General features: G+C 36.3%; 1 protein-coding gene across 1 annotated transcript; it reads right to left on the reverse strand.

Annotated features, from left to right (window-relative positions):
• Nucleotides 1-3620: 3620 nt before the first annotated feature.
• adora2aa (adenosine A2a receptor a) lies at nt 3621-27159 on the reverse strand. The gene is made up of 3 exons (XM_030142795.1): nt 26959-27159; nt 14484-15298; nt 3621-6071 (listed from the first exon to the last, which is right to left on the reverse strand). Exons 2-3 carry the CDS (start codon nt 14819-14821, stop codon nt 5069-5071), a joined length of 1341 nt encoding a protein of 446 aa, XP_029998655.1. The 5' UTR covers nt 14822-15298; nt 26959-27159; the 3' UTR covers nt 3621-5068.

Here is a 27159-nt window from a genome sequence, read left to right on the forward strand (position 1 = left end):
AATCCGCCTGTTTCAACCACAGAGTTCAGCTTTTAGGGATTTGGAACCGATTGGAGCCGAGTCATGAAGGCGTGGTTTCCGATTTGCACTGAGGGATATTTAACGAAACTGGTGACTTTTTTTTTTTTTTTTTTTTTTTTTTTGCATTATTGTGGAAATGTGTTCCTTAACAGCACAGAAGAATTTTTAGTTGTGCATGGGACTTATGTTCATTTCAGTATTAATTAATTTCAATCTTATTTCCACAGATTTATTTAATTCCTGCTGCTAAAAATAAAAAGTGTTAAAGAATAAGATTAAAAAAAAAAAAAAAAAAAAAAAATTAGACAGATAACCTCTGATACGGTGGCCCAGAGGTGCAACAACCCAAAAAATTATCCACTAGCCCAAAAAATTATCCACTAGCCCAAAAAATTATCCACTATGAGGAAAAAAAGAGAACAGCCCAAAAAATTATTAATTATAAGAAAAACAAAAAGAGAACGGCCCAAAAAATTATCCACTAGCCCAAAAAATTATCCACTATAAGGAAAAAAAAAGAGAACAGCCCAAAAAATTAATAATTATAAGAAAAACAAAAAGAAAATGGCCCAAAAAATTATCCACTATGAGAAAAAAAAGAAAATGGCCCCAAAAATGATCCACTATAAGAAAAAAAAGAGAACAGCCCAAAAAATTATCCACTATAAAAAAGAGAACAGCCCAAAAAATTATCCACTGTAAGATAAAAAAGAGAACAGCCCAAAAAATTATCCACTATAAAAAAAGAGAACAGCCCAAAAAATTATCCACTGTAAGATAAAAAAGAGAACAGCCCAAAAAATTATCCACTATAAAAAAAAGAGAACAGCCCAAAAAATTATCCACTATAAGGGAAAAAAAAAAAAAAAAAAGAGAACGGCCCAAAAAATTATCCACTGTAAGACAAAAAAGAGAACAGCCTAAAAAATTATCCACTATAAAAAAAAAAAAGAGAACAGCCCAAAAAATTACCCACTATAAGGAAAAAAAAAAAGAGAACAGCCCAAAAAATGATCAACTAGGAGGAGTGGATGCCACTCCTCCATGTCCGTCCTTTTTTGGATTTTCTGTCTCAGTTTTCTCTGCTGTTCTGAATCAGAAGGTAAAACAGACGTTAAAGATCTGCCTCCTTTATCTTCTAACAGTCTGAACTCAGAGAACATGTTAGTTGTAGGCATAAGTTTGACCATCAGGAGGCCTCAGAGACCTGTTTAACTCTGCTGCTCTGTCAGTACAGTTCAGGTTTTAGTCTTAATCTAGTTACCTGTTAACTCAGGATGACTCTGGCTGAAGTTGTTCAGGAGGGACACATATTTGTGACTTCCATCGTCATCTCCTGAAGGAATATATAGATGTTTAGGCTTCAATACATACAGTACAATAAGAATTTGTCAAGCATGTCAAAAAGCAAGTATACCTCAATGAATATGCATCAAAATTAAAAGTAAATGTTAACTTTACGAACCTAAATGACTTCTTACATTGACTTAAAACATAAACTGCATCTAACAATAAAAATAACTCCTCTAACTAATGATGCCATTTCTTTAACATGGATAAATCAATTATTATGTTCAGGTTAAATGTCATAAACCATCTTCGATGCAAATCTGAAAATACTTTAATATTAATATTTTTATGTAAAATACTCTACTGGTGGTAAAAGGTCTGCATTCAAGCAATAATAGTATATAATATCAGCAAACTGTAGTTAAAGTATGGATGTAAAAGAAGTCACTGAGCAGTAAAATGGAGTTTTTCTGTTGTATATGATGTGTTTGGATTCATTTGTCTGTTGTAGAAGTTTAAGTCTGAAGTCAGTGTATTTACTTTATATAGTGTTGGCAGTTTAATCTATAGTAACGCACCATATTCTTTAAGATGGCTGAGGGTGTCACATGTCAGACAGCAGAGGGCTGTGTTTTTTCCTGTTTTCCCCCCTCCCTTTTGTTTGTGCAGGTAATTAGGTAGGTAATGTTTTCATTGGGTTTTGTCTGTTTGTTTGTTTGTCTGATAGCAAGATAATTACCTCCGCCAAGGAGGTTATGTTTTTGCCAGGGTTTGTTTGTTTGTTTGTTTGTCTGTTTGTCTGTCTGTTAGTGTGCCACATAACTCAAAAAGTTATGGACAGATTTTGATGAAATTTTCAGGGTTTGTTGGAAATGGGATAAGGAAGAAATGATTAAATTTTGGTGGTGATCGGGGGTGGGGGGGCCCACGGGGGGGGGGGGGGGGGGGGGGGGCAGACCACAAAATTTCATCAAAATCTGTCCATAACTTTTTGAGTTATGTTGCACACTAACGGACAGACAAACAAACAAACAAACAAACCCTGGCAAAAACATAACCTCCTTGGCGTGGGGGGGCCCACGGGGGGGGCCACTGATCAGCCTTGGTGGAGGTCTGCGCTCTCCGAGTGCTTCTAGTTCAAAAAGTTATGGACGGATTTGGGAGAAATTTTCAGGAAATGTTGATGCTGGCACAAGGAACAAATCATTAAATTTTGGTGGTGATTGGGGGTGGGGGGGCTGATCTGCCTTGGCAGAGGTCTGCGCTCTCCAGGTGCTTTTCTAGTTTCCAAATTGGTTTCCACCTGCACAGGCTGAGCAGTCTGTGATTGGATCCTGCAGAATCCAGCCAGCCAATCAGCCCTCAGATGACAGGTGAAAGGCTTCCCCCTGAAGACTTCAACCCCTCCCCGCCTTCTTCCTTCTCCCTGACTGCTGCTTGATCAGGCCCTGCTGCCTTGCCAGTATTTTGTGAGCATTTTTCTGTTTATTCAAAGGCCATTTGGTGTGAGGTTTGGGACCATAAAGGAGTTTTGAGCACAGTTTTGCACTCACACAGCTTTCATTTCTTGTTCAGCACCCTAGGTTTGTTAGTTTCTTTTATTAAGGATTTTATCTAAAATAGAATCAAATGACACTGACAAGAGCAACAAGAGTTAAACCAGAATCTGTGAAATAACCGCTCTACAAAGCAACAGGGAAACACAGAATTTAGTGAAGTTTTCTAATTGTTCATCACTGTGATCAACTCCTTTCACATTACACACATGTATATCATAAAAAAAATTATAAACATTGATCATGAGCAGCTCTGGGTTAAATATTTCTGGCAGGTGGATATGAATACAGCTGGTTCTTGGAAATGCAGCTTTGACATTTGATCATTTTGATGTATGGCCTGAAACTTTCACTCATAACCTTGATTTGACCGACACAGGACAGACGGCGCTGGATCACGAGGATTTGGGAGGTCTCTGGTGAATCTTTAAAAAGCACAACAGACCCCTGGGGGAGGTTTGGAAAAGAAGTGGGCCCTGAGCCCTGTAACCTGAACCCCTCAGGGAATTATGATAAAAGCTGGGAAAATAAAGAACTCCAAACACAGATTGACTGCGTAACTAACCAGTTCCCAGAATGGACAAACCAGAACTCTGAGTCACTTTTATGGACTTCCACATCTGATCTGAAACACTACATTGTCTGGTCAAAAGCCAATGGGAAGCCTGAAGCTGTTCCTGCTGAAAAGGAACTGGGAACATGCTGTGGATGTTTATAATGTGAACACAAGAGCGAATATGCAGCAGATACTCTTAGAAAACATTAAAACAGTTTATTTAAAGACAGGACTTTGTTCCAGTCTGCTTTGAGAACAATAGACAAAAATTCATAAGACAAATCGGAACCAAAGTTTAATTAAAGTCTAAAATCTCTCACCTTTAACTACAAATACCATCTAACTCCATCATTTCTCAAACTACCCCTGAAGGCAATATTTATATGAAGAAAACTTAAATAAGTACAGTCACATTTTCACACTGAACAAACTTAAATATAAGGTTAGATCAGCATTACATCAACAACTTTGGGATCTTCGGCTTTGAAAACATCAAACTTTGCATTGCTGTTGACAAAAATGAAAACCAGTCATTGGTAAATGTACCATATTTGTATTGTACAGTTCAGTATCCACAGGTGTGCATTAACTTATCAGTGAAATAAACATAAATACCTGCAAAGAGGCTGAATTTCAGTGCAGCGAAGGGTAAAGGGTGAAAAGTGATGAAATGTTTACTAAACCCATCATCCACTTGAGCAGTAACTTCACTGTCTGTGAATGTTTCATGTCTTCAGGAGCTGAATCTACAGTAGGTGCAAAGTAAAAACAACACAATACTGCAGAAGAATAAATCCATCAGCGTTTATGTCCATCTCCCTGAAAAAATAAGACTATCAATAGTTTAATAATCTTTTGTCCTATCCCTTCACTCATTATGGCTGAGTTTTGTTGGTTCACACAGGTTCAAGGGTCAAAGTTCAGCTATAAATATAAGGAATCTTTCTATCTTGTGCCTTAAAGTATTCACTGCTTCATCCATTATGGCCTGTTAGTGCGCTGAAGAAGGTCTTAGACCCAAAGCTTGCATATTAAAAGATTTTTGCACAGTCTTGAGTATGTGAGGGTTTTTCATGTTTATGTGAAATGAATGAAAACTAACAATGAAAACCTGCATCGTGATTATAAGTGTTAGTGCATAATTGACTGAAACCACTTTATGCCTTTAACAGTTTGTAATAGTGGATATATATGAATAACGGTTACAACCACACAAAGGATGAAAATCTGCTATTTTTAGAGTAAATTCATAATATTCTGCAAAAAAAAGTTGCAACATTTTAAGTCATGTTTTTTATGAGAAAATCTTAAGTATTACTATTACCTGAAGCGAATTCACTGTTTGTTCCACTATTTGATGCTATATAATTTCTATTATGAAATTGTATGGATAAAATGACAGCTTTATTCTTGTAATACAGTTGTGTTTTTCTCTAAATATTATGACCTCATTCTCATAATATTCTTTTCTCAAAATACTCAGATTTTTCCCCTCAGTGTGGCTGTGAAATAGAAGACAGTCTGGTATGGACAGTAGTTTCCTGAACTTATCACATCATCATTTGTGTCCAGCACTCCATCTTCTTTTGCAGATCAGGGTTAATCCCGTTTTGAGCTCCTGAATCTGATGCTTCCCGTGCAAACATCACAACACCTTTACTAACTCCCTGCAGCAGCTCTTTCTGTTTTGCTTGTTGAGCAGCAATGCATTATGGGTAGACTGGAGGCTGTGTTTGTCCTTTTCCTCCACTGCTTCTGCTCCCACACAGTCCGTGTACTGTAGATGCTGACCCACAGCGATCTGAGTCTGTCTGAGGCCCTGCAGTGGGCCGATCTTAGGGCAGTGGGCGATGACGATGGACAGAGGTGGGTGGGATACTGTCATGAGTCCGCCCCCTACTGGAGACGCCTGAGCAGGACAGCGGCAGGAGCTCTCACAACTGCTGCTGCTGCTGTGTTCAGAGAAAACGTCAAAGCTGAGGCCGTTGGCTTTGAGTCTGATGGAGTCGCTGATGCTGTTGTGAGTGGACGTGCGTGTGCTGCCTCTGCTTTCCATCAGATCCTGTTTCCCCAGAATGTGTCTGTGGATAATCTTATGAAAGGTCTGTCTGAACTCCCTGATGCGGTAGGCGTAGATGAAGGGGTTGACCACAGAGTTGGCATGGGACAGGATGATGGCCACGTTTATGACCCACAGAGGACAACGCTCACATTTAGGGCAGAAGAGCGTGAAGCAGTTGATGATGTGTAAAGGCAGCCAGCACACGGCGAACAGCCCCACGATGATGGCCAGAGACTTGGCGGCCTGGACCTCCTTCTGCAGCGTGGAGCGAGATTTCTCCCCGTGGACGGCCTTCACCTCCATCAGCTTGAGCTGGTGTCGAGCTGCCATGAAGATGCACAGGTAGATGGCCAGCATGAGCAGCAGGGGGATCAGCACACAGGCAAAAAAGTTGAAGTAGACCATGTACTCCATGTCCACCACCCCTTCGAACAGACACTTCATCAGGCCGGGGGGGCAGGTTCCGTTGTCCATCTCCGGCTCCTTGTGCCAGCCCATCATGGGGGTCAGGCCGATGATGATGGACAGAACCCAGCAGATGGCGATGATGCCTCGAGCCCGTTGGCCTGTCACCAAGCTGTTGTACCTGCACAGAAACGCCAAGAGTCACTTTCACTTTGCATTTAAAAAATATATATATAAATATACATCCTCCTGAGACCCAGGAAAGTAAAGGTTCTAGCTTTTTTACATGAAATAATGGCTTTGATTGATAACAGCATGATCCAACAGTTTTTTCAAATACATTCTTTGTCAAATGTCGTTTTGGAGTTTGTTTTTTGTTGTGTTTTTAAAGTAAAGTTGTGACAAAAATGCATTGCTGAGACTCAGGAGGATATTTTAGGTTAGGTAGAGGGCCGCAGTAGTGGAGACATAGGCCTATTCAGATCCTTTTCTTTAATAAAAGCATGGTTTAATCTAATTTTCACACCCAACACACCACCACCACAGTGTTTTTAACATCAGCAAAACCCAATGAAAAGGACAAAAATTGTTTTGCAATGTGTTTTTCTGTTATTGTGACCATGATAAATCATAGTTAAGAACATTTCAATTTTTCTATTGTGCTTCTGTTTGTTACTTGTATGTTTTAATAACTTCAATTACACAATAGCCCTACATCAATGACCTGACAACATGTCTAGGGTCTACCCCGGCTTTGCCCAGGACCCCTGTGACCCTAGTAAAGACTAAGTAGTCCAGAAAATGAATGAATGAAAGAATGAATGAATGAATGAGAATCAGTGTGCTTCTTGTGTAAAATGAAAATCTGCAACCTTCATATTTTTTAATAATAGTCAGATTTAAGTGTTTTTTGTCAAATACCATCAAATCCATGAAGACTGTGACCCCCCCAACAACAGTTACACTTCAAGAAAACTGTAGAAAACACTCGTACAAGCACAAATACACCAACATGAAATGACTCGGTTATTGGTAAAAATGCATAAGGATTAGCAGCAACCTGTAGTTAAAGTTATCAAATCAAAGTACTGATATCAGGAGATTATTAATAGTGAAGCATCAGTGCTGTGCAGCTGTTACTGTCGTCTATTACTGGATCTGGAACTACTTTATATCCAGATTCATAAATAGTGACACCACATGAATCTGAGGTCTCACCACATACATAATGAGAGTGGAAAGAACAAAAAATCTGATTAACTCATCTGATTTTAGTTTTTGCCTCAGACCAAACTGTGTACAGTACTGTGTGTAGAATGTGTTAATGTACTGTTTGGTTTCTTTTTCTGATGTGAATTGTAATTTATGTGTTTGTTTCTTTCAGTGTGTCCCCTTTTCTATGATTGTCAAATACACCATTTATTTAAAAGAAGAACAAGTTAAGGAGACTGAAAATTACTGGTTTAATTTTTAATAATGTATATCAATGTGTATTTTAAAAGCATGTTACATTATCCTTTCTCTAATCTTTGGTTTCTGGAGATATTTTGGATTATTCAAACATTTATTAACTCCTAAATATTAATTCAGTAATTCTTTTATCAATCTTGAAGTTTATTTTATTGTACATTACCAGATACTGCATGTATTTATTTGTGATGTATGAAAGTTGTTTGTTTTATCTTGATATATTGTTGTAATATGTATGCTGCTCTGTTGGAAAAGACACGATTTTTAATCTCAATGAGGATTTCACTTAGTTAAATAAAGGGTATATACATTTATTGGAATTAAACCATGTGAGCGGTTTAGAGGATTAGAAGGAGCAACTAATAACAATTTCCAACTAAAAACTTATTGACATATGAAATGTGACCCTGAAAACACACTGTTTTTCATAAAACCTGAAGTTCATTCAGTGTCTGTGATAATGGAAATAAAGCTCTGTCTCTGTCCTACTGTTTGTTTGTTTGTTTTGATATAGGTCTGTACAGTTAAGGCTCACAAAAGAAAAATCATAGGTCTGGTGTTTTGTATGATAAAGGAATGATGTTGTTCAGCTGTAATTGTGTTATAAACATGATCATTCAAATTTCTCATTGATAATAATACTAATAAAACATTAAATTTTAAGGCAGCTTTCAAAACACTCAAGGACACAGTGTAGAGAATCAGAACAGACCAATAAATCAATATGACAAAAATAAAATACACATAATACACAAGATTATACACAAAAAAAGAGAATAAATATTATAAATGTTATCAAATTAATCATGAATATAATGAATGAGACACATTTTGCAGTGAATTATGATGTAGCTTGGTAAAGTGGTTCTGCATTGGATGTTTGCAATTAATACAGATAACACTGGTAAAAGTAGCCAAATTTTACCAAGTTTGTGTCGCTAATAAAGAAAAATTAACCCTTTATCGAGCAAGTGACTACTTTGGGTAAATTACAAATGCATTACAAGACAGTGCCAGCACCAGTTCCAGTGAGTCAGTCTCAGGTCCAATGTGGTCTACAGGGTCTGGAAGGTCCACCTCTGCATGAACAGAGAGGGTACCTGCTTTGCTCAGCACTTAAGTTGTTCTAATGTTCCTTCCATCTCACATGTGTTTTTCCTTGTATTTCTTATATAGATATATACTTCTTGGATTTTATTTATTTTTTGCCACTTATGGGTAAGGAACCAAATATGGTAACTTCACTGAGCTTGATTTTTTTCCTTGAAAAATTTCACAAAACTAATAAAGTCTTGTTATGTCCTCTAATAACATACTAAGGTTGAAATTTTGAATTTCAGAGTTTTTCTAAGAGTGAATTATAAAGAGTTAATTAAAAGAATGTGAAATTCTGAGAATTAATGAGAGAAGGCGTTTTAATTCATTTAATATTGTAAACAGTGCACTGTCCAGTATATCTACTGGGTTGAGTGTATATTGCTTTAGTGTATCATTTTGTTTCTTTTACTGATGTTCCATTGTTTTTATAGGTGTTTATCTGTGGGGGGGGGGTTCTATTTTTGTCCTATATACCAGTTAAATACACATGAAACATAAAACCACCGGTTTAATCTTTGACTGTGTTGTTCTTTTAAAGCTTGTTCCATTACCCATTGTGACGAATCTTCATCTCAAAAATAATAAAAGCTGTAAAATGCACTGTATACAAAAGTCCAATATTTAGAGGTGACCCGTAAGTACTTGGATAAATTCCACCACTACAGGGCTGTACTTTCTGGTTTTTATCTTCAGTACATCTTATGTCCTTGACTCAAAATTCACTCGGTTCATTTTCATGACGGAAGTAAAACAGAAGGAATAAACAAACATCGTTTAGGACTCCTCAAAGGAAGAGTCTATTTCGAGTAAATCTGTAGCACAGTGTGGGAGAGCAGCTGAGATGTTTAACTTGCTCTTATCACATTCTTGAAATGTTAAAGTGCAAAGGGTTAATGCTCCAAAAACAAGCGGCCTCCCAACAAGGATGCAAAAAAACAATGCAAACAATGCAGAGAAACCCACACATACCATACATTACATTTAGGCTGTGTTAAAGCTGAGTTCAGGGAATGTAGAAGTCCTCTTATTCAACTCCTGTTTGAGGTACTTGCACTGTACTGTACTACATCGCAGAGTCAAATATTGTTTTATTTAACCAGGTAAGTTCTCATTTTCAGTGATGACCTGGACATACAGAGATGAACAACCAAACACTATCACATTCACACATATGGGCAATTTAGATTAACCAATTAACCTACTTGTGCATGTGTTTGGATGGTGGGACGAAGCTGGAGTACCCAGAGAACCCATGCAAACACAGGGTGAACATGTGAACTCCACACACAAAGGTTCCTGGTGTTGGAATGGAACTCAGGACCTTCTTGCTGTGAGGTGACAGTGCTATCCACTGCACCACTGGACCTTTTACTCCATTACTACATTTGTGTAACACCTCATCAGATTTGTTCCTTTTTTTCAGATCTTTCCCTCCAGTGAAAATCATACATGTGGTGATTTTTAATGTTTGTGATATGGATTTAGTTGAAAAACTCAATTATTTTTTTACATTGAGCTTCTTAAAAATCCTCCTGCATTATCTATAAAATGCATTGTCCCACATCTGAAAACAGGTCTGCTTTTCTGGTTCTCGAACAAACCAAAAAAAGTTTCTTATGTTTGCTCACCATAATTTGGACCTTTTACTGAGTTTTCCACCATCAAAGCAATGTTGGTTTATTAAATGTTTTGCTGGAATGTAAAAACATCAGCAACATAATGATGATAATCATCAAACATCTGATGATCTCATAGAATATGATGCACTATAGTTAAAATGAGCTCAACCTTAAACATGTACAGGAGTAAAATACAATGTGCATGTTAAAGGAGCTATAGGATGTATTTCTAATTTTAAATATTAAAAAAACACATGACGGTTATGGTTAAGTGTGGAGGTCTTCATGGATGTGGGAGCAGGAACGTACCCCTATTGTCCCACCAACCAGTTGTACCAAATCCTCTAAATGAGGCTATAATTTACATTTTATAAGGGTTTGGTGATGTTTCTAAGAGTTTTAAGGGAGCTAAAAGGAGAATTAATACTTTCAGATATCAAAAAAGAACCTAAAATTATCAAGAGTGTAAAGAAAGGAGAGTTTTGAAGTTCTGCCAAAGATGCCAATGTGTTGGATTATAATTTTTAGGTCAATAAAAGTGATAAGAGCTAGAAGCACTGTTGTTGTCTTCACTGCTGGACACAGCTCTAAATGAAAAGAATGGAGTTTGATGTTGAAAACACAACATTTCTTCAATATGGGTGAATTTGATTATGATGCAAATGAAGGTATAAAGTTTCTATGGGATATCAGTGGTGAATTAACCTGCCAGCGTCCTCGGCACTGCACCCCATGTTTGACAATCTGCTGAAAAAAATTGCCACTTGGACCAGGAATCAAACCCCAGTCTTTCATATTACAATCCAAAGCATTACCTATAGAGCTAAACCTCCACTGGTCTATAGGCTGATCTATTTGATATCTGTTTGTCTTGGTACTTTCTGGGACGTGACCAAGTTCCGTACCCTGGGCAACAGAGTTTTTGCCATCACTGCCCCAACCCTTTGGAACTCCCTCCCCCTTCACATCCAGAACTCTGACACACTCAGTTCATTCAAAAGCCAGCTCAAATCTCACCTCTTCAGATCATCATATGAAAACTGATTGCCTGTCCCACCTCATCCACCCTCATCCACCTTCTCTCATGTGTTGTCTTTTCTGTATCTGTATCTACCTTTTTCCTTGAGTATTTGTTCTTTGTTTGCGCTTTTGTGTTACCTCTGTATCTGTTTTTACCCCGTTTGTTGTGTGTTCGTCCCTTGGCTGCTTATTGTAAAACATCTTTGAGTACTTAGAAAAGCACTATGTAAAACAGATGTATTATTATATTATTATTATTTACACCTAAGCTTCAGGGTTAATTAAGATTAAAGTGTATCTTGTGTTGCAAAATATGACTATAATGCACAGTATGTTCTGTAAACAAAGCAAACAGTCCTTGTTCGGAGAAGGATATCACATAAGTATGTATACTGACAGTCAATAGAAACTTTGAGGTAGAAATGTCTGCATATTTCTACTTGTAGGGGGGTTGTAATTATTCATTGTGGATTTATTGATGACTTAGTACTCAGGTAGTTGAGACAATGATGAGTTGTCATGTTGTCACGGTTCATTGCACATGGGTTGGTCTCTTTGCAAAAGTGGACTAAAGACACATTGAGCAATACTCAGTGAGTATCTGCACAATTTGAGGATTGGTTTTGAAGGCCTATATAAAGGCCCAAAAAAGGCCACCAGTGAACGGCATCATGCCACGTCTATCACTTGAACAACATCTCCAGGCACTGGAGGCCAGTTTGAGCTACAGTGATGTAGCCATGCGTATGGGCTGTTCCCAACCCACAATCAGAAACCTGGTTGAACGCCACAACACCACAGGCTCTGTTGATGATAGACCGCATCCAGGGCGAGAGAGAGAGTGACAACTCCTGACCAGGACCGCTACCCGGTATTGACTGTTGTGACTTTGTGTTTGGCAGGTGCCATTTTCTTTTGTTAAGTTTTTTGTTTTGAAATTATTCTTGAAACTTTAGATTTTTGTTTCTGTATGCCAACATCCTAAACAAATGATTCATATCAAAAAATTCCAGTTTAGGGTTTCAAAATAAAAATTATGTTGAAAAATATGGTCTCAAGGTGTTCATTGGCTGTGAGTGTATCTATAGCCCCCCCAGCATCCATTTTTTCTGGATCCGCCACTGGATGTTATTATCTTTATTAAGTTGTTGATTCTTGATCCATGGTTCAGACTAAAATGTGATAGTTCTGACCTTATGTTGACCTTAATGTTCTGAATGCAAAACTTTTCCTTGTAATAGAGTATTTTCCATTTGGTGTTTGTACTTTTACTGAATACTTCTTCCATCAGTGGCTGTGATGAGAACAGGACCTCTGAGTTTCATGTGGCTCAGTTCAGTGTTTCACATCATAACGTCTGTATCATTGTTAGGCAGCTTATCATGGACTGACACATTAAATGTCTTGAGGCGTAACCATCCATAGAAAATTTAAGTGCATAATCTGAGCTGACACGTAGTATAAACAAATGGATAAGCAGTGTTTTTACAGCAAAGTCATAAAGTACAATTTGACTGGGGTTACCATGGGGTTACACAGTCTGTAGAAGCAATTAGAGCAAAATTCATTTAAGTGCACCAACGAGACATGGCCCCCGGAGAGACTGCATTTCTGGATACATTCATTCCCGGCAAGGCTTTTCTAGTCCAAATGTCATGTCTTCACCAAGAGATGGAAATGAGGGATGAAGTTTGATTGTGAGACCTCCAGTAAAGGGACTAATAAGGAGATGAACTCAGAAATGAAAGAAGAAAAAAACTAATGAAAGCACATGTCGAACATATCCTCAGTTTGAGAACATGAAATCCTTCATCCTTTGGGTACTTGTTTTGTTATTTACCAAGATTTTTTTTCACAATTTTACAAGCAAACATTCTCACAGATGTCACCAACCACAGTTAAAACTTGGGTCATTTCATCCCAACTCACCCAGACCTCCCAGTTCAGTTTGTGGATTTTCTCAGAAAAAAAATCATGTGAGAAATTCAATGAGACCAAAACCTTAAAGCTCTGCTCCAAGTAAATCTTTGCATTTACTGAAGTTTTTCCCCCGGTGAAATATTTAACAGTTAGAGTTAGTGTTTTATTCATGTGATAAACACAGAAACTATAAAACGCTACAGTTCTGTGAAAAGTGAAGATGTGGAAAACTTAAATGAAGTGATTCAAGTGTCTAATGCAAGCTTTAAAAGTGATGGGGATAGCAATGAATAAACAAGCTCCAATTCATCACTAGTGTGTATATTCTGGAGAAAATCTACAGCTACAATGTGTGGCTTTTAGCTCTGAAGCTATATTTAGCAAGATTCATGGGAGACAGTGTTTTATGCAATAACCTCTAGATATGAGAGAACATATCAGTATTGCATAAGATCAAAATTATGCAAGAAGGTGGAAACTACCAGTGATATTAATATTTAGAGATGAAAGATTCTTCATATGGGTAGGAAATAATTTGTGCTTATTCATGTTATTCCAGCTATGTATATGAATAGATCTTACATATTATCCTTAGTGTTCATGGGATGTTCATATTTCATCCCATTCTAGTGAAAAATAAGCAACTGTTGAGGCTTAAATTACATTTATTAAAGATGATATTTCACTGACTTCAACAGTTAACCCTCACGGACCCAAAAGCATCTACTGATCTAAAATGTTTAATAACTTTTGAACCACTAATCCTATTCGATACAATGAAATAATTCAGGTAAAATGCAGTTTCTCAGCTTTTCAGCAGCATAACGTGTATTTTTCTGATTCGTCTATAGTCTCTGTAGTGAACATGGAAACATCATTGTCTTCTGTGACAGTGGTTCACCAGTAAAACCATGTAGTTTGACAAATGACAGTGGTTGCAGAAGCTTGTTTTTATGTTGGATTAATGTTATATTTGGCTGAAAATGTCAAATTTTCTTTATTTTGATATAATAACATTTGAATTTATCAAGTTTTTATGAATATCTACATGGTGAGTAAGTTGAATATAGGAAAACGCCTGATTTTCAGTCAAAAAATGCAAAGGATAATATTATCATTTATGGCAATGAATCACTCGGTAATGGTTAAATGTACAGAAAAATTGACCCAAAAAAAAAGAATAGTTCTGGGTCTTTATTCGTTATAAGTGTCTGGAGAAGAGCTGTAAGATTTTACAAGATCTTATGAACTTTTCTTCCACAATAAAACAAGAAGATGAAGAAAAACATGATCCTACCTTAATGCATGATGGAAACATTAAGACAAACAATCAAGAAATAGAAAATAAAAAGAGATACTGAGTTAAATGTACAAATATGTGACAAATAGAAGTTTTGACACTAAAATCCATAACATAAACTGGGAGGTTTTGACCCAGCTGCATCACTGACACTAGAACCACTGACCTGAGCGGTAGTTTGATTGCGATGTATCGATCTATTGCGATGGCCAACAAGCTGAAGATGGAGCTCTGGGTGAGAACCAGCACGAAGCAGGCGATGAACAAACATCCATAGAAGTTGGAGCAGAATCCGGTGCTGATGACGATGGCAAAAGGGATGGCCAGGACACCCACGGCGATGTCCGCCACAGCCAGGGACACCACGAAGAAGTTAGTGATGCTCTGCAGGTTACTGTTGAGGCAGACGGCCCAGCACACCAGCACATTCCCCAGGACGGAGAACAAAGCGATCAGCAGCTCCAGGATGATGTAGAAGACGGAGGCGATGGGGTCTTCCGGCATGATGAGGCGGACGGCGAAGAGGTCACAGATGAGAAGGGAGGAAACCTCACCTCAAGGACCATTGCTGCAGCTGGGCAGCCTCCTCCTCAGCACCACAGACTCCTCCAGAAACATCCACCAGAAGATCACCAGGAACCAGACTCCTCTAGAAACACCCACCAGAAGATCACCAGGAACCAGACCCCTCTAGAAACATCCACCTGAAGATCACAAGGAACCAGACTCCTCCAGAAACACCCACCAGATCAACAGGAACCAGAGGTGACAACGTTCCCGCTCACCTCAAACACCAGCAGAAAAACGTTTACTGAGCTGCAGATGAAGCTGCCATCACTCCTTCAGTCCACTCTGTCCTCATGAAGCTCCTCTGATGTTCTCTGTCTCAGCTCCTTCCCCTCAGCAGATTCTTTCCACGAATCCCTCTCGAGGGGCTGCGATGATGCCAACAACAACGCACATCAGTGGAACACAAAAGCACTGTAGATAACAAGGGCAGAAGTGAAAAAGAGGAAATGCTTCTTACGATGTAGGAAGTCAGTTTCAACATATGCTTTCGTCAGAGACCAACCCACATGATGCAAATGTTTCTGAAGATGTTTGTCAACCATGACTAATCTCCAGAGACCCAGTGTGTTAGTTTGAGCTTAGAATTATCTTATCTATCGACTGGTGTTAGAGGAAGTTACCAGGGCAGTCATCCAAAAGCATCTTTAGCTTTTTAATCATCAGAATCATGTCTCTAACCACTGGCAGCATTTATAATGTATTTATAGTAGTTTTATTTTAGGGTTTCCATTTATTTGTTAATTTGAGTTTTAGTTTTAGTGCATATATAGTTTTCGTTTTCGTTTTGCTTTTAGAAATTGTTCATTTTTGTTTGTTTTAGCCTTAGTTTTTCTAGTATTATGAAGAAGACCTTGATTTATAGAAGCTGTAAAAGGTAGAATACAGAATAATTGATATTAAATATGTCTTAAAGGTCTCATATATAGTATACTACACAGTTTAAATGAAGAGGAAACAAAATGGAATCTGATTTCACCTGTGATTTTGCTTAGTTCTGTTTTATATTAGCTATACTAGCCCTGGTGATCAGATATAGATATAAAGCCGTTCCTGCAGAGCAAAGTAGGTGTTTTTGGGATCCTTATGTTACTGAAGGTATATTTTATTACACTTTGCACAGTGTCTTAAGGAATCCAACTGAAGAATCCAGTTTGTTTTGTTTTGTTGAGACAGGGGACACTTTATCCCAGGGGTGTCAAACATCCGGCACGTGGATCAAAACCAGCAAAAGGTCCAGTCCGACCCGTGGGATGAATTTGTGAAATGCGAAACTTACACTGAGACATTAACTTTCAAAGTTCAGGGGCCACTTACAGACCAATTTGATCTCAAGTGGGTTGGACTTGTAAAATACTATCATAATAATCTCTAAATAATGACCACTCCAAATTTTTCTTTACTTTAGTGTAAAAAAAAAGTGCAATTACATGAAAATGGTCATATTTACAAACTACCCTTTCACAAAAATTGTGAATAACCTGAATAAATATGAACTGCATGAAATGTTTTAAGAGAAGTAAGAGCCATTTTAACAATATTCTGTGTGTTACTAATTGTTTTGTGTATTTGTAGATCCAGTTTTAATGCACATGTGTAAATAATAAGCATAATACTGTTATAGTGCATTTATTTTTCCTATGGCAATTTCAGGTTGTTTGTTGTTCATGTTATTCACATTTTTTTAAAGGAGAGTTTGTAGATGTAAACATTTTCATAATGGAATTTTTCTTTTTTCTCTGTTATTATTTTACTGTTCCAGCCCCGTTGAGATCATACTGGGCTGTATGTTGCCCCTGGTTTATCCAGTAGAACATCATGGCTGTTATGAAAACTCAATCTTCTGTGATGCATTTGTAGAGCAGTACATTACTATTCATCATGCTGCCATGCAGATTATAAGTAACCAGAAACCAGAAATGTGCAGGACGCTCAAATAAACAATCAATGAATCAAATATTGCGGTCACAAAGTTATGTTAGTCTGCATAAAAAAGCCCTTTTTGGTGGGACTTCGGGATGCGGATAACTTCCATAAACAGCCCCTCTTGACCTGGCAGAGTCGCGGTGGGACAGCGGTTTGAGCAGACTTCATCAGCGTCAAACGTTCACGTAGTAGAGCCCCCAGTGTTTTGGTGAAGCAGTAAATAACCTCTGAAGAGCGGAGAGGAAATATGGAGGACGCTGCTGGGATGGTCGAGGCCAAGACTGGACGTCACGAACTGAAAGCAGTCCGTTCCCAATCACTGGCTCCTAATCAGAGGCATGAGAGGCTTCTTGAATCAAATTGTGCTGTTTTTGTGGTGCTGTGTTCCCTCTGAGGGGATGCTTCTAGAGGTTAGTTTTAGGATCTAACATCTGTGAGGGAACACAGATGTCTTTGCTCTCTCAGTCAGACTTTTCCCTTAGGGTCAGATGAGACCTTATATTAAAACTGAAAACTTGTTATTTCAATAGTGATAGTAATCAGGAACTCTTTCATTGTTTTTTTAACTTACAAATAGGGTTTTTGTTGCTCTCTTTCCTTTGAGTTCAGGGTATTTATTTGTCAAAGACTCGCGGTGTTAGATTGCAGTGTTTTGTAAAATTTTATGCAACGATGAGGATGGTGTCCAAAATTGAATTCCCAGGGGAACGGATGAAACTACAACAGAGATTCTCCCATGTTAGCAATACATCCCACAAAAACAGTCTGTCCTAACATGGAGTTGGAAAACACACAACAAAGAAACAGTAAAACAAGACATAAGACACATTTAGTTCATATCAGCCACTTTACCCTGACTGGCCTGTACTTATTTTGTTTTTTTAACGTGATACAGCGAACAGCATCTGCTGATCTTGAAGTTTCAGGTTCATTTCACATCACACTTTTATACTGACTTCGTCTAAGAATGAATAAATATGTCTCAAATAATAAAAGTGTTGGTGTTGATCACTGTCAACTGACACAACCTCATGTAGCTTTTTAATTCAGAACATTGATATTTTGGTCTTTCAGATCAATTCTGCTTCACATCTAACCCTCAAAATGACTTTACTACCATTTATTCTCCTATTATTAAGCATTTTCCTCTTGACACACACTGACTAATTCCATAAAAAGATGAAAAATATATTCACCATATGGACTATACAGATTGTAAGACTTCCTACTTGTGGTGATTTGGAATATTATCATACCAAAACTGTTGAGGATAGATGTTAAATTAATATTTGTTCTAAGTTTTAACACCTAAACAGCCAAAAGCATCTAAAACTTCTACTGATCTAAAATATTCAATAACTTCTGAACCACTGATCTCATCAATACCTTGAAATTATTCAGCTAAAATCCTGATTCTCATCTTTTCATGGTCATCAGATATGACTCATTTGGACGTTCAGAGGTGCCATAGTGAACGTGGAAACACCGTCATCTTCTAGAACAGAGAGTCACCAGTAAAACCCATGTAATTTCATAAATGACAGTGGATGGAAACACTTGTTTTTACATTCAGTTAGTGATATATGTTCACTTTTATCACTTTTGCTTCAGTTTTCTCTGATCTGACATAAGAAGCATTAATTTATTCTGAGCTTTTATAAACATCTACATGGTCAGCAAATTAATAGTAGTAAAATATTTGTTTTTCACTGAAAGATGCAGATAATAAAATAACGAATATTGATAAAAATCACCACCATAAAAAAATGGTGAATGAGTAGATTCAAAATTGAAGAAATTTGTGGTTTAAAATGATCTTTTATGGTCAGAACATTGCAAATATTTCAGAAATCTAGAGAGAGAGAACATTTTATTATTATTAATAATAATAATAATAATAATAATAATAATAACAACAATAATAATAAACATAATGTGCTCGTACTTGAAAACCCTCGGCCTTCAGTCCACGCCAAAATTTTTGCACATACAGAAGGACAGACGGACAGACAATGAACTAATGACAATACCCTGCGACGAGGGCTAAGGGTAAAAATGTCAAAACTGAGTGCAAATGCAAGTAAGTGAAACAAAGCATTTTTTTGTGTTTTCAATGACACTGTAAACAAAATTATCCCTAAAGACAAAAAAAGTGTGTTGTGATGATATTTATCACAATATAAAATTTCATTATGGATTATTCTATATTTCATATAATTCCATATTGTGTGTTGTGTTATTGTGTGTGTTATGAATCATTCTGACACTTGTAGCTTAAACGATTGGGCTCATGTTTCAATCGTCAGTTGTTTTGTGGTGGAGTGGATGTGATTTCAGCCTCAGTCTTGTAACTACATTGTCAAAGTATGAATACATCTTATATAAAAAAAAGGAAAGGACAATAAGTGGAAATACCAAATGTGAGGTGAAAAACTGAGGTCAGGAACATCCATTGTAAAGCTACTTTTAGCTGTGGCTGACAGTCTCAGTCTTTGAGCGTTAAAGTTAAGAATCAAACTCAGAAACTGAAACTTAAAGATAAAACTCTGGGACTTTAAAGAAGAAAACAATCTCTTTTCTCATCACTCGAAGTACTAGGGAAGCAAACATAAAACCCCTCAGGTCCTGATAACAGACACTGTCGCTTTAGCAGATGAAAGGTCAAAGTGACAACAGGGATGGCAGATGGCAGAGCACATAGATTAAACATCCTCTTTAACAGTCTGAGCTGCCCAAGTGCCTTCAAGCCAATATTAAATGTATTTTCACACAGAAGAAATGACCAGCTCAGAATCTGGGAACATCTTTACAGGTTGCACTGTGTTTTTTTTTGTGGTTACTCTTCGATGTCTGTCTTACAGTTATCGCTCATTTTCAAAAACACAAATGTAAATATGCAAACATAGTAACTCAGGTCAACTATTTATTTTCAATTATTTAAATTTATGTAGTATTGATATTCCAGCCTCTCAACATGAGGGAAAAGTCACACACCAGAACACACGTAGGACCAAAACCACCAAGGAATCAACACTATGTATCCACAAACTGCATCACTCACTGAATAAAGTATAAAGCTCATTATTTACATACATCTGTAATATGGTATTCTTCTTCAAACTGAAACTCAAAGCAGGTTTTTTACAACGGGTCAAAATAACATTGTGTCCTATAATCTTCACAGGCTTTATCTGCTGATAGTTTACATTATATTATAGTTACTTAAGCTCTGTTTATAGAGAGAAAACCGCCACAGTAAAAACACAAATCCCCTGTTTTCTGTACAGTTTGTGTTGTCAGTAGCTGAACTAAAGATCTGTTTGGAATCCAACAAGGTCAGAACTGTCACAGTTTAGTCTGAATCACTGATCAACAAACTGCAACTTAGTAAAGATAATAACATAACATCCCATAATAATAACTTTATACCACAGGTGTCAAACATGTGGCCCGGGGGCCAAAACCGGCCCGCCAAAGGTTCCAATCTGGCCAGCAGGATGAATTTACAAAGTGCAACTTAGGGCATCAAACTCAAAAAATAATGTCATAATAACCTATAAATAATGACAACACCAATTTTTTTCTCTTTGATTTAGTGCAAAAAACATTGAATTATGAAAATGTTTACATTAACAATCTAACCTTTAACAATAAAATGTGAATAACCTGAACAAATATGAACAACCTGAAATGTCTAAGGAAAATTAAGAGCATTTTTAACAATTTTCTGCCTTTTACTACGTGTTTTGTGCCTTTGTAGATCTGATCTCTAATGCATGTGTATAAATGATAAGTCGAGGCATAATATTGATAAGATTGTACTTATATTTCTTAACAAATTTAATTTTTTTCAGGTTATTCACATCCTTTTTGTTTTGATAGTTTGTAAACGTAAATATTGGCATAATTAAATGTCATTTTTTTGCACTAAAACAATTTGGAGTTGACATTATTTATTGGCTATCACGCTTTTTTTTTTACTGTTCCGGCCCACTTCAGATTAAATTGGGCTGAATGTGGCCCTCGGAAGAAAATGAGTTTGACACCCCTGCTTTATACCTTCATAAGACTCAAAATCAAACTCACTCGCATAGAAGAAACACTAACATTTCATCATCAAACTCCATTCTTTTCTTTTACCCCTGAGTCCACTGGTGAAAACAACAACAGTGCTTCTAGATTTTATCATTTTGTCACTTTCTTTGACTCTAAAAGTTGTTTTTTAATGGTTCTCATCTCATCTGGTCACTTTCTGACACTTTGGTCAAAGGACTCACTACTCCCTCTAGTGGTCACATAAATCTGAAAGCCAATCAGTGTAAATACAATTAATATTACTACAATCCAAAACTGAAAAAACCCTAAAATTCTATCTATCTATCTATCTATCTATCTATCTATCTATCTATCTATCTATCTATCTATCTATCTATCTATCTATCTATCTATCTATCTATCTATCTATCTATCTATCTATCTATCATACATATTGCCCCTTTAAAATAAAAGATAATTGTCCTTGAAAATGGATCGAGTAATTCTCTTCTAATAAAGAGTGAACTATTTTCTGATTCCATCAAATTAAATGTTAATATTTTCTGGGTTCATTCCTCCCCTGTCACAGTAAACTGAATATATTTGACATTATAAGTGGCTTCCGGAAACACTGATATTTTTCACCAGTTTCAGGCACAGACCAAACGAATTGAGATCAACAGATAAACTGACACTGAAAATAACTGTTGGTTGCAACGCAGACTTAAATGACATGACCATATTTAAGAACAAAATAAAAATGGATGTGTGTCTTGGAAATTCCTGTGATGAGTGGAAAATACGATAATCTTATCTAATGACCTAATACATTTTCACTCTACTTATAAATAGTTTCCTGGTATTACCTGTTGTGTTTTCATTGTAAAATATGATACACACAATGTGTCAGGGTGTGTTTTGTTGTTGTGAAATACTGTGTACTTATCAGAAAACCGCTGGATTTGTTAAGTGTTCTTCTACAGAACCAATGGTATGGTTTAGAGCGGTAGTATGAAGACAATCAGGAAATGTGTTTGTGCAGAGCTGACGTAAGATAAGGTACATGTTTATCATTTAACCAAATGCTCCAGTGTCTAAACAAATGAGAAGAGCTAAAAATGTAGGATGTTTGTCTGTGCTCTAACTGTACACAGTATTTGAGTGGTTTAGTCTTTATTTTGTATTGAAAAAGAAAAAGCTCTTTATGTCAGTCAGAGTTATCTGTCTGTACAGGTAATTTATTTATCTAATAAACATAAGAAAAAACTGAGGGAGTGCAGAAGAGACTGTCTTTCTTAAACTGAGGGTCAGAACCTAAAATGGGGAGTGGAACCTTTAATTTCTGTGCATTATTGTCCATTTTCTTAGTCACTTTCTTTTTGTCTATTTTATGTACTATCTTGATTGTTTAGGGTAATTTTTGCTCATTTTCAATCAGCTTGTTCTTTTTTAGTTAATTCTCTTGCTTATTTTGCTCATTTTTGTTAATTCTACTGATTATTTAGTTTATTCACACTCCTTTTTGGTTGTTTTGCTGATTTCTCTTTGATTTCTTGATCATTTTGTTCAGTTTTCCAGCATTATTTTATATTTTTAAATCTCTCTTTTTTGCACATTTTGTTAATTTTTCATTCTCATTAGTGTTTTATTCATTCTCTTGATTATTTCGTTGCTTTTTTTAGTTCATTTTCTTGTCTCAATGCTTATTTTATTTATGCTGAATGATGTGAAGGACGGCATATGCTCGTATCAACGTCAACAAATTTGCAGCTTCATTCTTACACCTTATCTTTCACATTTTGATAGACATACTCTGATGGGTGGATTCCTTGTCAGTACAAAATGGAGCTGTTATGTAGTTGAATATGGTAGTTAGAGAGAATTAAGCTCCTGCCTAAACTTGAAATTGACTCATTCATGTGTTGTAGGAAAATCTCACCTTAAACATGAACATAAATGAAAGCACAGGCACCCTCTGCTGAATCCCTGAAACCTATTTTTAATCTTTCTAATGTCTGAAACAGCCTGATTGTGTAAAACACGAGATATCTCTATATAATTTACAGCCATGTAGGGTGTATAAGAGCTTATTATTTCAGTTAAAAGAACGACAGGAGCCAACAGCGCAGCCCCAGGCCTCTGATCCGATCTGAACCGCATCAATGTGACTACAGAAAAGCACATGTTCATATGATATTAAACAGTTCAGGACACAACATCACCACAGGGCTGGTTCCACTGGCTCCATGTTTGTTTTAACACAATTTTAATAATTTATTGATCTTTTATTTACGGCTTCGAGCTACAAAGCGGAAATGTTCACTCATATGCGCGAAATTGTATCCCTCAGTGGGTAAGGCTACAGGGTGAGGTCAAGGGTGTCACGGATGGACAGTACACTAGTTTTTGATTCATAACTTTTGAACCAGACAGGTTTAAGACAAATATTACACATAAGTGGAAAAGTCTAAATGCCATCTTAAACATACTCAAAAAGGGTACAATTTAGTTTCAAATATTTCTAAATGAAAAATATCAAAAACTACTGCGTTGCGGATGGACAAAAAAATTAATGTCTATTTTTTGCAAGACTTACGAAGTTCTCAAAAGTGAAGTTTCTGTGACATTTTCATCCTAAAATGTATTCAGTGTATACCTTAAACCCTCTATTTTACAACCGAATAATTGGTTAGAGGAGAAAAATATTTTATCACACCTAAAGAGTGAGAGCAAGAGTTTTGACAAATGGCAGCATTACGGATGTACATAGCCAAAAACGTCACTGATGGCCAACAAAAGTAAATATCAAATTAAACATTTTTTATGTCAATTATCAATATCATATACTTTTTTTTTAACAATATTTAAAACATACAAATAATATTAACATTACATTCTAATAAATTTTGCATAGATATATGCATTTATTAATTTAAAACAGTGTCTAGAACATGACATAAATAATATAATAGTCAAATATCAATGTATTTGGAATAAATTGTTTATATATGAGAGTTTATAAAATAAACCCAGAATGATGGCAGCAAACTTTGTCAGTTTCCAAACATTCACACTCATAAAGCTCAAAAATTTTTTCTCATTTCAAAATACGTTTTCCTAAAAAAATAAGTAACTACCTACCCAAAAATACAAGTTTGGTGTAGATTATTGTAATTTAATTTCTGACCAGAAGTTAACCTTCCCTTGACTTCACCCTACAGTCATTCTAGACAGATCTTAGACATGTTCCTCAAGTGTGTTCAGTTGTTTATGTGCTAAGAGTGGCTTAAAGTGTGTCTCAGACTTTTTTAGATGGTTACCAAAGGTCTCTGTTGGTGGATTGATAAACTCATACAATACATTTTTAGAATATTTAGCTATAATACTGTATACTGTGAAATTTTGTCACGATGTATATGTATATGCGAACTTCTGTTACAATATGGCACAACATAGACTCTAGTCATAGGTAGGGCTGTCATGATAATGAAATTATATAGAAATAATTGAAATTAATGATGTAATTGTCTTTTTCTGTTCATTTTAGTACAGTATAAGACCAATGGCTATTAATTTACACATGCAGTGTGCACCTAATTTAGAAGAAGCATTTGTTGACAATGACCACATAAATAAGACTGACCATGTTTTGCTTTTTTTTGTTGTTTTTTTTTACATTTTGCAAACAAAAATTACACAGTGCAGATCAGACATATGTAACATAACATACAAAGTAATGAATGATACTGAAAATGATGTGGTAATAGTGATGAAATATGACATTTCTTAGATTTATCCAGCTGTGTTTACACACATTGTACAAAAATAATTATGTCCCTTGTGATAAGGCGATTATGTAATAACTGTGACAGGCCTGGTCACAGGTGATTTACGTGAGCATGCAAATCCTGTTTTACTTGAGAACATGAGAAAACCCAGCCTTAATACACTCAGTCTGCTGCATAGAATTCAGTTTAGACAATTTACTCATGTTACAGTTACGGTTAAGGCATGTGGAAGTCTTCAGTGTCATGATCATAAAAGTGTTTAGAATAAAAAGCTCTGAAGTTCTGCCAAAAATGCCACTGTGATGGATTGTAGAGATATGAACTGAAAACATTTACCTTGATACTATTTCAGATTTCTTGTACATGGGTGAGTTTGATTTTGAGGTTTATGAAGGTATAAAGTTATTATGCGATGTTACATAATCTTTGCTAAGTTGCCGTTTGTTGATCCACGGTTCAGACTAAACTGTAACAGTTCTGACCTTGTTTGTTCGATTCCAAACGGAGCTTTAGTTCATCTATTGACAAAATAAACTGTACAGAAAACAGAGGTGGTTTGTGGTTTTACTGTGGCTGTTTTCAGTCTAAAAACACAGCTAAGCTAACATATAATGTAAACTATCAGCTGATGCAACACATGAAGATTAAAGGACACAATGTTATTTTAGCTGACTGTCTTAAAAAGTGGCTATGAGTTTTAGTTTGAATAAGAAAACTTGATGATACCATAATACAGATATGTGAAAACAATGAGCTTTATACTTTATTCAGTGTGTGATACAGTCTGTGGACACATAGCAATAGTTGCTTTTCCATTGACCCTCAAATTGCGTAAATATAACTTGCGCATAAAAATGTACCTAATGGAAAAATGACAATTACACCAAAAGTCTCATTTTTCAATTAAAAGTTTTTGCGCTGGCAAGAGGTGGTTTTTCGAGCATAGCGCAAATGGTATATTACGCAAAACTGCAATGGAAAGACCTTTTTTCACAACTAGAGTCGGGTGAATTAAAAAAACTGGATGTTGACAGACGTTACAACAAACAAATAAGAAGAAGAAACATGTCGCTGTATGTGTGGACACACCAGGAAACTCGATCATTTTTTAATTTAGTACATGATAGAGGGGTAATATATAATAATAATGAATATATCTGTAAATCCACACCATATTTACATTTGTCACCATCTTTATGGAATGACTTCTTGTGTCTTCTCGCGATAATAAATAAACAAATTATCACATTTGTAATTTAATGGAAAAATTGACATTATGTACTTCTGTTTTTTCGACATTTAGTTAATATGGGTAAAGTTTTGTGTAGATGTCCAATGGAAAAGCAACTAGTGATTCACTGGTCAGTTTGGTCTCAAGTGTGTTCTGGTGTGTGACTTTGCACCGGTACTGAGAGTTTGGACTATAAATACTACATACATTTAAATAATTGATAAGACATTAATAAGTTGACCTGAGTTACAACATTTATTTCTACTTATTATATGACTATTTTGTATGCACTGTACTAATTCCTTGTTTTATTTTGTTTTTTATTTTATTTTATTTTGAGATAAAGGGGGATACGTGAAGTTCATCTCATATAAGTGGCTCATATTTTATCATACACAACTTGTTTTATTTATGACCAAGCTGCCCAAAATGCATCACCTACGTTAACTGAGAAACACGAGGAACTCCTACCTGAATAAGTTCTTCATTTACACTTGTGTATCTTTAGCCTTCTAGCTTTAACATGATCTTGTCAAGTCTTTCACTTTTATTTCTGTTGCTTTTGTTCTGCTTTTGTTTGACTTTTTATTGTAATGTTACCTGTAAGTATCCTACTTCTTTTGCCTTTTCTATTCAGGTACTTTGTTGTCTATTACATCTAAAGGTACTGAATCTATAATGTTAATTTCATGTTCGGTCAGAACTCAAGTAGTTTTTTATCAGGACATGAGTTTTAAGAAATGTAATATGCTTGTCATAAAGAAGCAGAGATATTAGTAGTAGCTGTCTGCAGAGAAAGTGGGATCATATTTCCATGGGGTTAAGTCCTGTCTGGCTCAGTTCTCACAGGTGAAGAAACCCAATACTTAATTTAGGACACACTGTGCAAAGCATCACTTTACCACCCTTACTTACCCTTTTTCAAACAGGTACCACATGCTTTTAGACGCTTCACACACAGCTCACATTAATAGAAAAGACACTTCTTCAGAGTCAACTTCTCAAATGATACAAGTACGTCTGTTTATTCTGAATGTGTTAAAAAGTGGCTGTGAAGTGAGTATTTGCTCTACTGTAAATGTTAAAATACTCACCCTCTGTCCTGGATGAATCCCAGCAGCACCTCCGATCTAAAACACAAACATTTTACAGTACGTTACTCTCCTCTTCTTCCTCAGAGTCTGGATCATCAGTCTGCCTGAGTCCGGTCCCACATGCAGCTGAAGTCCAGGAAATAAACAATTTTTTTTTAAAAAAGCCCACAATGACCAGGTCTGATCAATGTCTCCGGCTCG

The sequence above is a fragment of the Sphaeramia orbicularis genome, chromosome 9 (genome assembly GCF_902148855.1).
Source record: "Sphaeramia orbicularis chromosome 9, fSphaOr1.1, whole genome shotgun sequence".
NCBI classification, from domain to species: domain Eukaryota; kingdom Metazoa; phylum Chordata; class Actinopteri; order Kurtiformes; family Apogonidae; genus Sphaeramia; species Sphaeramia orbicularis.